Genomic DNA, 13199 nt, shown 5'->3' on the forward strand with positions numbered 1-13199 from the left:
AAGACAGTGTGTCGCTTCCTCAAGGATCTAGAAATAGAAATACCCTTTGACCCAGCAATCCCATTACTGGTATATACCCAAAGGATTATAAATCATTCTATTATAAAGACACATGCACATATATGTTGACTGCGGCTCTCTTCACAATAGCAAAGACCTGGAACCAACCCAAGTGCCCATCAGTGATAGACTGGATTAAAAAAATATGGCACACATACACCATGGAGTACTATGCAGCCATATAAAAGGATGAGTTTATGTCCTTTGCAGGGACATGGATGAAACTGGAAACCATCATTCTCTGCAAACTGACACAAGAACAGAAAATTTAAACACCGCATGTTCTCACTCATTAAGTGTGTGTTGAATCATGAGAGCACATGGACACAGGGAGGGGACCATCACACACTGGAGCCTGGGGGTTGGGGTGGTTAGAGGAGTAATAACAGGGCGTAGGGGCATTGGGGAGGGACAGCATTGGGAGAATTACCTAATGTAGATGACAGGGCGATGGATGCAGCAAACCACCACCATGGCAGGTGTATACCTATGTAACAAACCCGCACAGTCTGCACATGTACCCGAGAACTTAAAGTATAATAAATAAACGTTTAAAAAAGAAAAAGAAAAGAGCAATCTACTTCAAATGCAGGAGTTGTAAACTCTATGGGCCTTTGGTGTACATGCAGCCTGCAAGCTAACCACAAAATCTAAGAGCATGCAGGGCAAAGAATGAACTTCCACATGGTAGCAACATCAAGTATTTCTTCCACCAATGGGATGCTTTAGACAATGTATGCAATGCTTCTTTTCTGCACCCTGGCTCTCGGATTGGCTCTCACTGGGAAAGATTATGTGTAAGGAGAGAAATTTAGCCCGAGCTTCTTAGCTGCCTCCTGTAGGCCCACTCCGGCCCATCAGCCTTTTTTGTCTCTTCTCCCCTCCTGTCATCACACCTGTTTTTGGCTGATCACCTGCCACCTGTGGGTGATGACACCCCTTGATCTTCGCCTCACCTCCACAGTTACCTTCAGAGTCCCAACTAGCCCTCTTCCCACCCCCAGCTCTGGGTCACCTCTTCTGAGACTGCCCTGTCTGGAGAAGGACACCTAAGTGCATTGGTCCTATGAAAAATTTACCACCTGGGTGATTTATTTTTTGTCTGCTTATAAGGCCACGTCAGCCATTCTAAAAGAAGTTGGCATCATTTTCTGCATCATTTTCAAACTGCCTAACTGGCCCTGCATCACCACCGGCTGGGCCTCCATATCTCTGTGGCAGAGATGGTGCTCAGCCAGCGATCCACACAGCCCTGCCCTTTGGTTTGCTGGTAGGAGACAGGCTAGCCGAGAGCCCTCGCTGGATCCTGCTGGCACCACCACCACCCACCCAGCTCAGACACCTGCTGAGCCATCCACACTGTAGTCTGTCCGGGCAGTCAGGTGGACCCGCCTCTGCCGTGTGTGGCAAGCAACCCCTTCTGCCCAGAAAGTGCCACGCTCACCGCTGGTATCAGCATCTGCAGCTTGTGAACCCAACCCACTCTCTGAAAACTGGAGCTGTGTTTCCATGTCCTGTCTTCCTGCAGGTGTCCTGTCCTGAGGGTCCTGTCTCTGACCACTAAAGGCACAGGCACTGATCTCAGGGATCCGATTTCTCTTTGCTGGCACCAAGCTTTGGGACATAGTTGTTTCTGGTGTAGCTGCTCTCCTGCGTGATCCTCTCCCCCAAGGATGTAGATAGTATCAGTGAGGTAGGCTAAGACCCTGTAAGATGCTCTGCTTCCTGGGGGATGGCAGCAACTAACTGGGGCTAAACTGGAACTGTGTATATTTAATTATATAAATAGTTATTTAAAACAAAATTGTTAATTTATTCATGTAACTTTATATATTTTATTCCATTTACCATCACCGTATCGGTGTGAGGAAGGTATATTTTCATTTCTCAGAAAGGGGAGTAGGCTCTGCAAGGCTGTCCCCTGCCAGAGTCACCAGCTGGTAGGTGGTAGGGCAGGGGTTCCACCTGGCCGCAAACAGTGGCACTTGTGCCAAGCTGTGCTGCCCCAGGCAGGTGGCAGGTGGCCAAAGCCCCTGGGACAACCGCCTGGCCCATTCGCCAGTTCTGAGCTGTGCATCTGAATCTCCCCAGTCTTTCTTGGCCTCTCTTGAGAGTCCAGCTTTTCCAGGGTCTCACAGCATCTCATACCCACCCCTCTCCTTGTTCATCCATTTTGCCAATTCCTGGTCCTCTGTGGTTTGTTCAGAGACTCAACCCCTCCTTCCCCTTGGTTTGTCCCATGATTCTCTGGGGAAACTTCTCTATGCTGGGTCTTCACATTTGATGGCTCTAGGTCTCTAGCAGCAAGACTTGTGCTTCTGTCTTTGACCATGACTCTACTCCCAAAGGAGAATTGGAGTGCCACCCTCTCCCTTCTCAGTCAGAGAGTCATGCCATGCTTGTCGGGGGTGTGTGGGGGAGTTCTGTGCTGAGAAATCTCCTTCACCGCCCCACCTGTCTTGGAGGCCTGCAGCCTCTGCTGTCTTCACAAGGGATAGCGTTTTTCCTGCAGAGGCTGGGAGCCTCTGTCCACACCCTGGGTTCTCAGCTGCTTTCCCAGGTTAAAGGTCATCACAGCTCTGAAGTCAGTTCCCAGTAAAGTGGCCAACTGGGTGGCCAGTTGTCACTGGACAAGTTCCAGCAAATTTCCTTTATATTCTCGACATAGATTCCAGGAAGACGTCTCCTTCCCCAAACTGGCAAGTCTTGGCTTCCCACGGGAGACCTCTTCCAAGTCCCACATCAAGGATCCAGCTGTTCCACACCTCAGCATAACCTCCCTTCTGAGAAAGGAGCTCTGTTTCCATTTAGTTTAGTGTTAGGAAGTTATTCTTATTTTCTCTAGGGTCGTGTTTCTCTAGGTCCACCCTCCTAACCACCAGGAGGAGGCAAAAGGGAAATTTTAAATATGTGTGATTTCAAAAACATCCAGAAAGTAATTCATAAATATAGATGTTGAATTAGGAAGAAATATTGGGTACTTGAGTGTTTAGTGTTGTCTGTTTTACAATAGGAGACAAGGGATCACTCCTGAAGAGTTCAACAGGCAAAAAAATCTTTCATATTTTAGTGAATCATTTGAAAACAAAAAAAAAAGTAAGAAAAAACATTACAAAAAGGTACACCTATGATTGTATAATCCCACCATTAACATATTGTTTTTACTTGATTGTAATAATACAGTAAAATACTGTTATATCAATATTTTTACATCAGCAGTTTTTTTTCTTTTTCTAGGGTATTTACAAGCACATAGATGAATCTCATCTGTCCAGCTTATTTTACTCAAACTTTTATCCTATGGGATAGCATATAAAGTTAGGCTTATGTTTATATTGCAGTAACTGCTTTTATTAACCTACACCTTTTTAAATTTTTTTCTTTCTTTACCCTTCTGGAGTGTAGACATCTGGATGAACAAAGATGAATCTTGGAATTTCTCTCAGGACTATGATCCAGAACTGATCAAAGAGGAGAAACGGAGAGAACTGGAGTCAGAGATCAGGGTCCAGGTACGGCTGCGCTTATGGTGTGGTGATAGCACGCCATTCACTGCAACCATTGTGCGTCTTTACAATTTCCTGTTGATGACCTACCCCATAATGTATGGGATTTTTAAACTTCACAAATGAAACACAAGACCTGCAAAGTGACTTAAAAGTGCTATGTTTTGTATTCTAGGTTGATGAGTTGATGAGACAGGAGCTGAAAAACTTAAAGCTAGCTGTGGACAGAGAAAGGGAGCACCCAGAGAAAGCAAGAAAGAAGGAGGTGAGTGTGGTAGGAGCCTGCAGAGGGGTGAGTGGGGCCGATTCAGCCATGAAAAGCAGCGCCTGCCATGCCGTGGCATGTCCAGGAGGGCTGCCTGTTGCCAGGACACGTCACGGGGAAACACGCCTGCCTTTGGTAAATTGAATTGGTCCACCATTTAACCTTTGGAGCTGTGGGTTCATAAATAGGATAAACCCAACCATCTGAGAGTAACATCTCCCCAGCCCTGGTCAGTTGCAGATTCATATTAGCCAAGCTCCACTGAATGACAGCTATCAAAGCACATTCCCCAAATGGTCCCCCATCTGTTCCTGTACATAGATCTATAAGGGAGGCCAATGGCAATGAGCGGGTTTTTGTAAGTAGGGGAATCACAGGGAAAGGAACTGTATGACTTGAAGTGTAAGTTGCCACAGATCCATCTCACAGTGGTTTATAGTAGCTAATTGGATCACGGTATCTGAAGTTCATTTAGTTTGGCCCCTACTTCTACCTTCATTCCAGAGACAGCCTTGCCCTTGGGGCTAGAATACCCAAGGTAGACAGCTGAGGGTTCTCCCTGTCAGCTATCCCTGCTATCCCTACCCTAGCCCCCTACTCCCCAACAGACCCCAGTGTGTGATGTTCCCCTCCCTGTGTCCATGTGTTCTCATTGTTCAACACCCACTTATGAGTGAGAATATGTGGTATTTGGTTTTCTGTTCTTGTGTCAGTTTGCTGAGAATGATGGTTTCCAGATTCATCCATGTCCTGCAAAGGACATGAACTCATCCTTTCTTATGGCTGCATAGTATTCCATGGTTATTTGTGCCACATTTTCTTTATCCAGTCTATCTTTGATGGACATTTGGGTTGGTTCCAGGTCTTTGCTATCATGAATAGTGCCACAATGAACATACTTGTGCATGTGTCTTTATAATAGAATGATTTATAATCCTTTGGGTATATACCCAGTAATGGGATTGCTGGGTCAAGTTGAATTTCTATTTCTAGATCTTTGAGAAATCGCCACACTGTCTTCCACAATGATTGAACAAATTAACACTCCCACCAGCAGTGTAAAACTGTTCCTATTTCTCCACATCCTCTCGAGCATCTGTTGTCTCCTGATTTCTTAATGCTTGCCATTCTAACTGGCATGAGATAATATCTCAATGTGGTTTTGATTTGCACTTCTCTAATGACCAGTGATGATAAGCATTTTTTCATATGTTTGGTGGCTGCAAAAATGTCTTCTTTTGAAAAGTGCCTGTTCATATCCTGTGTCCACTTTTTGATGGGGTTGTTTTTTTCTTGTAAATTTGTTTAAGTTCTCCATAGATTCTGGATATTAGCCCTTTGTCAGATGGTTAGCTTGCAAAAATTTTTTCTCATTCTGTTGGTTGCTGGTTCACTCTATTGATAGTTTCTTTTGCTATGCAAAAGCTCTTAAGTTTAATTAGGTCCCATTTGTCTATTTTGGCTTTTGTTGTCATTGCTTTTTGTGTTTTAGTCATTAAGTTTTTGCCTATGCCTATGTCCCAAATGATATTGCCTAGGTTTTCTTCTCGGGTTTTTATGGTGTTAGGTCTTACATTTAAGTCTTTAATCCATCTGGAGTTAATTTTGGTGTAAGGTGTAAGGAAGGATTCCAGTTTCAGCTTTCTGCACATGGCTGGCCAGTTTTCCCAACACCATTTATTAAATAGGGAATGCTTTCCCCATTGCTTATTTTTGTCTGGCTTGTCAAAGATCAGATGATTGTAGATGTGTGGCATGAATTCTGAGGCATCTGTTCTGTTCCATTGATCTATATCTCTGTTTTGGTACCAGTACCATGCTGTTTTGATTAATGTAGCCTTGTAGTATAGTTTGCAGTCAAGTAGTATGATACCTCCAGCTTTGTTCTTTTTGCTCAGAAATGTCTTGGCTATGCAGGCTCTTTTTTGGTTTATATGAAGTTTAAGGTGTTTTTTCCCAGTTCTGTGAAGAAGGTCAATTGCAGCTTGATGGGGATAGCATTGAATCCATAAATTACTTTGGGCAGTATGGGCATTTTCACAATATTGATCTTTCCTAACCATGAGCATGGAATGTTTCTCCATCTATTTGTGTCCTTTCTTATTTCCTTGAGCAATGGTTTGTAGTTCTCCTTGAAGAGGTCCTTCATGTCCTTTGTTAGTTGTATTCCTAGGTATTGTATTCTCTTTGTAGCAATTGTGAATGAGAATTCACTCATGATTTGGCTCTCTGTTATTGGTGTACAGGAATGCTTGCAATTTTTGCACATTTATTTTGTGTCCTGAGACTTTGCTGAATTTGCTTATCAGTTTAAGGAGATTTGCAGCTGAGACGATGGAGTCTTCTAAATATACAGTCATGTCATCTGCAAATACAAACAATTTGACTTCCTCTTTTCCTCATTGAATACCCTTTATTTCTTTTTCTTGCCTGATTGCTCTAACTAGAACGTCCAATAATATGTTGAATAGGAGTGGTGAGAGAGGGCACACTTGTCTAGTGCCAGATTTCAGAGGAAATGCTTCCAGTTTTTGCCCATTCACTATGATATTGGCTGTGGGTTTGTCATAAATAGCTTTTATTATTTTTAAGATACGTTACATTAATACCTGGTGTATTAAGAGTTTTTAGCATAAAGTACTGTTGAATTTTGTCAAAGGCCTTCTCTGCATCTTCTCTGTATTATTGAGATAATCATATGGTTTTTGTCTTTGGTTCTGTTTATGCAATGAATTACATTTATATGTTGAACCAGGCTTGCATCCCTGGGATGAAGCCGACTTGATTGTGATGGATAAGCTTTTTGATGTGCTATTGCATTTGGTTTGCCAGTATTTTATTGAAGATTTTTACATCGATGTTCATCATGGATGTTGGCCTGAAATTTTCCTTGTTAGTTGTGCCTCTGCCAGATTTTGGTATCAGGATGATGTTGGTCTCATAAAATGAGTTACGAAAGATTCCCTCTTTTTGTGTTGTTTGGAATAGTTTCATAAGAATGGTACCAGCTCCTCTTATCCAAATGGATAAATTCTTAGAAATATACAACCTACCTACAATCTAGAAGAAATAGAAAGCTTCAACAAACCAGTAACAAATAAAGAGATTAAATCAGTACTCCAAAACCTTCCTGGGATCCTGTAACACAAAAGGACATTAGGGGAAAATTCATGGAAACCTAATACACTTTGAGTTTTTAATTGATAATATTGTGCCAGTGTTGGTTTCTTAGCTATGACAAATGTCTCATAGTGATGTAAGATGTTAGTATTGAAGATTATGTGAGAGATATACAGGACCTTTCTGTACTATTTTTGAAATTTTTCTGTAAATCTAAAAGTATTATAAAATTAAAAGGTTTTATTTGCAGATGACATTATTTTGTTGTGGAAAATCCGAAGGAATCTACAAACTCCAAATCAACTTATATCAGCAAGGGTTCAGGATATAAGATAAACATGAAAAAATCAATTGCATTTCTACATATCATCAATGAATACATAGACATAGACACCAAAGTTAAAGTAAAATGTGAATTAAATCACTCAAAAAATGAAATACATATGTGTAAATCTAACAAAACAGCTATAGGACTTATATGCACAATGCCAATGAAAGAAATCAAAGCAGATTTGAATAGACATACCATCCTCATGAATTGGCAGATTCAACTTAGTAAAGATGTCCATTAGGGTCTTTTTATAGGACAGGATTAATGCAACCCTATCAAAATCCCAGAAATATAATTTGTAGACCTAGACAAGTTTATTCTAAAATTTATATGGAAAGATAATGGAGCTAGAATAACTAAAGCAATTTTGAAAAAGAAGACTAAAGTGAGAAGGATCTAATTACTCAATTTTAAGGCTTGTTTTATAGCTACAGTAATCAAGACTGTATGCTATTGGTAAGGAGCCAAATATATAGATCAATGGAATAGGACAGAGATCCTAGAAATAGGCCCACACAAACACACCCAACTGACTTTGATGAAGGTACAAAAGTAATTCTAAGGCAGAAAGATAGGCTTTTGAGTAAGTACTGCCGGAGTAACTGGACATCCATAAGCAAAAAGAAACGAATCTCAAGCTAAGTCTCACACTTCATACACAAATTAATTCAAACTGGGTCACAGACTTAACTTTTAGAAAAACAGGAAGAGAAGACTTTGGAGGCCTAAGGCTGGACAACGCGTTCTCAGAATTGGCATCCAAAACACAATTTTTAGAAGGAAATATTGGACTTTATCAAAATTAAAAATGACTTACCTGTGAAAGACCCTATTAAGAGAATAAAAAAAGGCAAGCTACAGAGTGGGAGGAAATATTTGCAAACCACATATCTGACAAAGATCTATTATTCATATACTAGACATATCTTGAACTCTCTAACAGATAAACATATGAAGAACCCTCAAAACTCAAAAGTTAAAAAATAAGCAACCCAATTAGAAAACAAGTGAAAGACACAGAGACGTTACACTGAAGAGGATGGATGGACGGTAAATAAGCGCATAAAATAAGCACCTTTGGGGCATGTCCCTCTAGGCTGTCACAAGCACCTTGAATGCAAAGCCCCTTGGGAACTAGAGCTAGACTGTGGTCCGGCCCTGAAGGCTCCAGATTTGGGGCCAGATCCTGAGAGAGAAAGGTGACTGGGTACTGCCTTAGTCCATTCAGACTTCCATAACCATGTTGTTAGGCTGAGTAGTTAATAAATGACAGAAACTTTTTACTAATAGCTCATAGTTTTGGGGAGCTGGGAAGTCCAAGATCTAGACACCAGCAGATTCGGTGTCTAGTGGTTTTGTGTCTGGTGAGGCCTCATTATCCACGTCAAAGATGGTGCCTTCCAGCTGTGTCTTCACATGGTGGAAGTGAACAAGCCCCCTCAAACCTCTCCACGAGAGCGGAACCCTTGTGACCCAATTGCCTCCCAAAGGCCCCATCTCTTAATACCAGCACCTTGGGGTTAGGTTTCAACTCATGGATTTGGGGGGAACACAAGCATTCAGCATCTATATATCAGGCGCCAAAGGGGAGCACAACTTGACTCTGTATGTGCACACGGCACTCTCATCCTTTGTAGGACACCAAGCCAGAGCGTAGAAAAAGAGCCAGCATGCTCTTGCCTATTTGGAATTTGGCCCTATGCAAGCTCCACAGTGGGGACCTCACATCTCTCCACACAAGGACACACCCACATACGCAACTGGGGGTTTTCCAGGCCCGTTCCTACATTCATGAAAACACTGCAGCTCCAGGTTCACACCACCACAATTAACTCTCCACCTCCCACCGCCCCCACAAAACAGCACACTTAGCTGATTTCTAGGACTTACTTGCTTGCTTGTTTTGACTAAATTGTTGGTTATTTCCTTTTTTTCCAAAGAAGAAAGGAAAGAAAGGCAAAAAGAAAGAGAAAAAGGCAAAGAAGGATAAAGATCTGACAGCTGACAGGTGAGGAGCGGACTTGTTGTTTTGTGATACACGTTGAGAAGTGGGTGCCCCAGGGAAGAAGACAGGAAACCCCAAGCACACCCCCTTCAGTGATGCCACGCCCTCTTCATCCTCCACCATCCCAGAGTGTTGGGAGCCACCTCTAAGTCCGTACAAATCCCAGACTGGAAAGATGCCTGGGTGGCCAGAAGACAAGCCTGGACCCCCATCGCTTCTGAGTTTATATCACTTTTTTAAGTTTTAAAATGCATGGAAGGGGTGTTCTTTAAATTTTTTTAAGAAATAACACCTCAGTGACACTTTTGAGAAAATAGACTGTTTCCCTATAGTCGAGTTCCCACAGTACAGCGATCTGCCCAGGTGCCTCTGCTGAGGCCCTTGCTCCCACTGGAAGGAGTGAGAGCAGTGAGGCCCCGTCTCAGGAAGGGCTGTGTCATTTCCTGGAGCTTCATGGGCCCAGCTTCAGTGCAGGACAAACAAATTCAGTGTTCATTTTTAATCTGGAGTGGCCTGAAAGTGCTTTAACATTGAAAATAAATAGTACTAGGTTTTCAAATATTGTCAGGGCATTTAATTAAATCCCTAATAAATGATGTGGGAAATAATTTTGAATGTGTATTTTTCTTCCCATGGGTCTTATTAGTGGGTCCACACCTGTGGCTTCTGTGTTTGGGGGTTCCCTCTGCTCTCTTGGTTCTATCACTCTCCTGTTTGGGGGTTCCCTCCTGTCTCCCTTGGTTCTATCACTCTCCTACTTTGGGGTTCTCTCTGGTCTCCCTTGGTTCTATCACTCTCCTGTTTGGGGGTTCTCTCCTGTCTCCCTTGGTTCTATCACTCTTCTGTTTTGGGGTTCCCTCCTGTCTCCCTCGGTCCTGTCACTCCCCTGTTTGGGGGTTCCCTCCCCTTTCTTGGTTCTATCCCTTTTCCGTTCGGGAGTTCTCTCCCCCTCCCTTGGTCCTGTGTTTTCCTATTTGGGGGTTCCTGCTTCTCTCTGTGTCCCAGCATTACGCTTCCCAAACTCTGTTCGAGAGAAGCTGCGTGAGGGAGAAACCCTGCCTAGCGCTCTCTGGAGGGGAAAAGGAGGCCAGAGCTCCCAGAGCGGCAGTAGGCATCTGTGGACACCTCCAGGGAGGCCAGAACACTGCCGCGGCCCTGGCAAGCAGCCCCTGGAAACAGAGTCAGAGGCAGTGTGGATTTCTGCTCTCTAGAGAAATGGCTCTCCAGGACCTTCGTAGAGGGAGGGGGCTGTAGCTTTCTCCACTTGAGGCTCCATTGTCTGAGAAGCAGTTCAGGGGGAGATGCTGTGGCTGACTGCCGCCTCAGAGGCAACTGGTCAGCATTTTGAGACTCAGGAGCCCCAGTTCAGGGGAGGCACACGTGTCCATGCACAAACACTGGCCCCTCCTGGGGAAGCTTTTGGGGTCAGAGGGGCCTCAGAGTCCCATCTCTTAAGGTAAGTGCAGCCCATGCTCACACACAGTGCCACGGTGCCTTCTAGTAGCTTTTTTCTTTTTGAGACGGAGTCTCGCTCTATTACCCAGGCTGGAGTGCAGTTGCACCATCTCAACTCACTGCAACCTCCACCTCCGGAGTTCAAGCAATTCTCCTGTCTCAGCCTCCTGAGTAGCTGGGATTACAGGTGCCCACCACCAGACCCAGCTAATTTTTTGTTTGTTTGTTTTTAGTAGAGACAAGGTTTCACCATGTTGGCCAGGCTGGTCTCTAACTCCTGACCTCAAATGATCCCCCCACCTCGGCCTCCCAAAGTGCTGGAATTACAGGTGTGAGCTACCATACCCAGCCTCAGATCTTCTTAATATAGTTTGTTCTGAATATGTTAGAGAATCTTCTTCAAATTTATGTTAATATTTTATGCCTATGTTACATGTTTATATTAAATAAGTATTCAAGTTAAAACACTACAGTTTTAACTTGAATACTGATACTTCCTTGATATAGATCAGATATTGCTATCCCAAATTCCACTAAATTAAACATTTCTTAACTTTCAGCAGAGGGCATACTCCTTTAAATAGGTCTGATGGATTACAATTCCAGTCATCCCCTGACAGTATTTGGCTTGGGTCTAACTGATATTCTTGGATATCTTTTAATCACACTAACTTGGATCACAGAACAGTCAGAAGACTTAGAACTGTCTAAATAGAGTTGTGTTTACAAATCTCAACTTAGAGAAAGACCAGAGAAGGATGGAAGAATAAAGAAGAGGAAAAAACAAAACATCTCAAAGGATTATACTGAATAATATTTGAGTTTAACCTATCTAATTCCTGCAAGCCAAAACCCAGCAAGTATCACTGGGAGTTTCATTGATTACGTGGAATACTATGTCCATTTTTTCTCAGTTATACATTACCAACATGCCCAAGGTCCTTTTAGGGAAGTGGTTTTGACATCTGTAAACACTCCATAAAGTATAACACCCTCCTAAAAAATCATCACCCTCATAGCTTTAGTTTTATCTTCCGCATAAGAATTATCTTCAGTATAAGCCTTTGTTCTTTGTAGATGTTTCATTCAAACAGTTGTGCAATTGGGTTAAAAGGAAACATAAATTTCACAAAGGATTAATGATCTACTACAGCTTGCAGATGCTAACTGAATATATAATTACAGGTCTATTGCATTACTGTTATTGGGTAATTTCTAATTCATATTTGTGTCATCATGAAGACTGATGGAAGGGCAAACTGCAGGAGTTATAGCTGGTCCCAGACACCCAAAGATATCATTCTCATTAATGGGGAACATCACATATACACATGGATGAGTGAACGTACTGTTTTTAAAAAGTGTTGTTTTTAGAAACACTTCAAAAATCCTTTTGTTTGCATATGAACAAATGTACACTGAAATAGATCTGGTTTAAATTGATCATTAACAGAAATACTGCTGATTTCTGTGTGTGTGCCTCTGGAACAGACACCCTCCTTTCTCCCCAGGACCATTGAGTCTCTGTATAAGGAACTGGTGGAAGAAGGATTACTGATCCAGGCTCTGAAAGTCAACCTCTCTGATTACATTGGTGAGTACAAAAAGAATAATGCATGTATGCGTCACATGTCACCTCTCATGTTTTGAAATACCAGCAGCCAGAAATATGTTTTATTTACATTTCTGTTCAAGCCAAAACCTGGCTCACGGTGGCTTGTGGTAAATGTTGGATTGAACTGATTAAAACGACCTAAGAGGATCATGTAAACTAACAGATTCTCTTAATAAAATGGGTGCAGCTCTCTCCCCTCACGTGGTAGTAGCAGGCTTCTTAACCTACTAGCAAGGTTCCTTGATGCTTTCTTTCTGGCATAATCTGATTTAAGGAAATGGGGAATGGTTTATGCTTTCATGTGTGAAAAAATACACCTAGGGGACAGCACCTGGGGCTTCCACAACAGAATCCTTGCTGGAGGAATGCTTTCCAAAATAGAGCTTCCTATAGAGACACGAATATTAGGGAGGATTGAGGTGAGGACATCTGTTATCACAGCCTCACCTAATGGTTTTCTCTAAATTTTTAAAAAACAAGATGATGACCTGAAAACACACTTAAAGCTTAAAATTCCTCATAACTCTACCAACCAACCTAAGGCAATTATTATTTTTACTTTTATGAAGAAATTATCCCCAATGAATGACAACATTCTCCTGCATAACCACAGAAGGAAAATCACTCAGAAAATCAAACACTAATGCAAAAATACACAGTGAACCTTCAGCTTTCCCAATCATCCTGATAATGTCCTTTATAAATATTTGTCTTCCTCCATCCAAAATCCAGCCAAGGAAGGTATGAATGATTGCTATATCTCTTCAGCCTCCCTTAATTCCTTCCATATGGAACAGTTTCCCAGTCTTCTGCCATCTTTCACAACACTGACATTTTTGAAG

General features: G+C 42.4%; 1 protein-coding gene and 1 long non-coding RNA gene across 4 annotated transcripts in view; one reads left to right on the forward strand and one right to left on the reverse strand.

Moving 5' to 3' along the window:
* The window catches only part of DRC11 (dynein regulatory complex subunit 11), a 174468-nt gene that overhangs the window by 102230 nt on the left and 59039 nt on the right, over positions 1-13199 (forward strand). The window contains exons 10-13 of one of the 3 annotated variants that reach the window (XM_003936741.4): positions 3466-3572; positions 3742-3831; positions 9223-9290; positions 12254-12336. In XM_003936741.4, coding sequence (XP_003936790.1) covers positions 3466-3572; positions 3742-3831; positions 9223-9290; positions 12254-12336 — 348 coding nt within the window. Of the gene's footprint in view, positions 1-3465; positions 3573-3741; positions 3838-9222; positions 9291-12253; positions 12337-13199 lie in introns of all 3 variants that reach the window. The other 2 variants (XM_074398811.1, XM_074398812.1) reach the window with 2 other exon arrangements.
* Positions 1-13199, reverse strand: part of LOC141584522 (uncharacterized) — a 62315-nt gene that overhangs the window by 35839 nt on the left and 13277 nt on the right. The gene's annotated exons all lie outside the window — the stretch shown is intronic.

The sequence above is a fragment of the Saimiri boliviensis genome, chromosome 5 (genome assembly GCF_048565385.1).
Source record: "Saimiri boliviensis isolate mSaiBol1 chromosome 5, mSaiBol1.pri, whole genome shotgun sequence".
NCBI classification, from domain to species: domain Eukaryota; kingdom Metazoa; phylum Chordata; class Mammalia; order Primates; family Cebidae; genus Saimiri; species Saimiri boliviensis.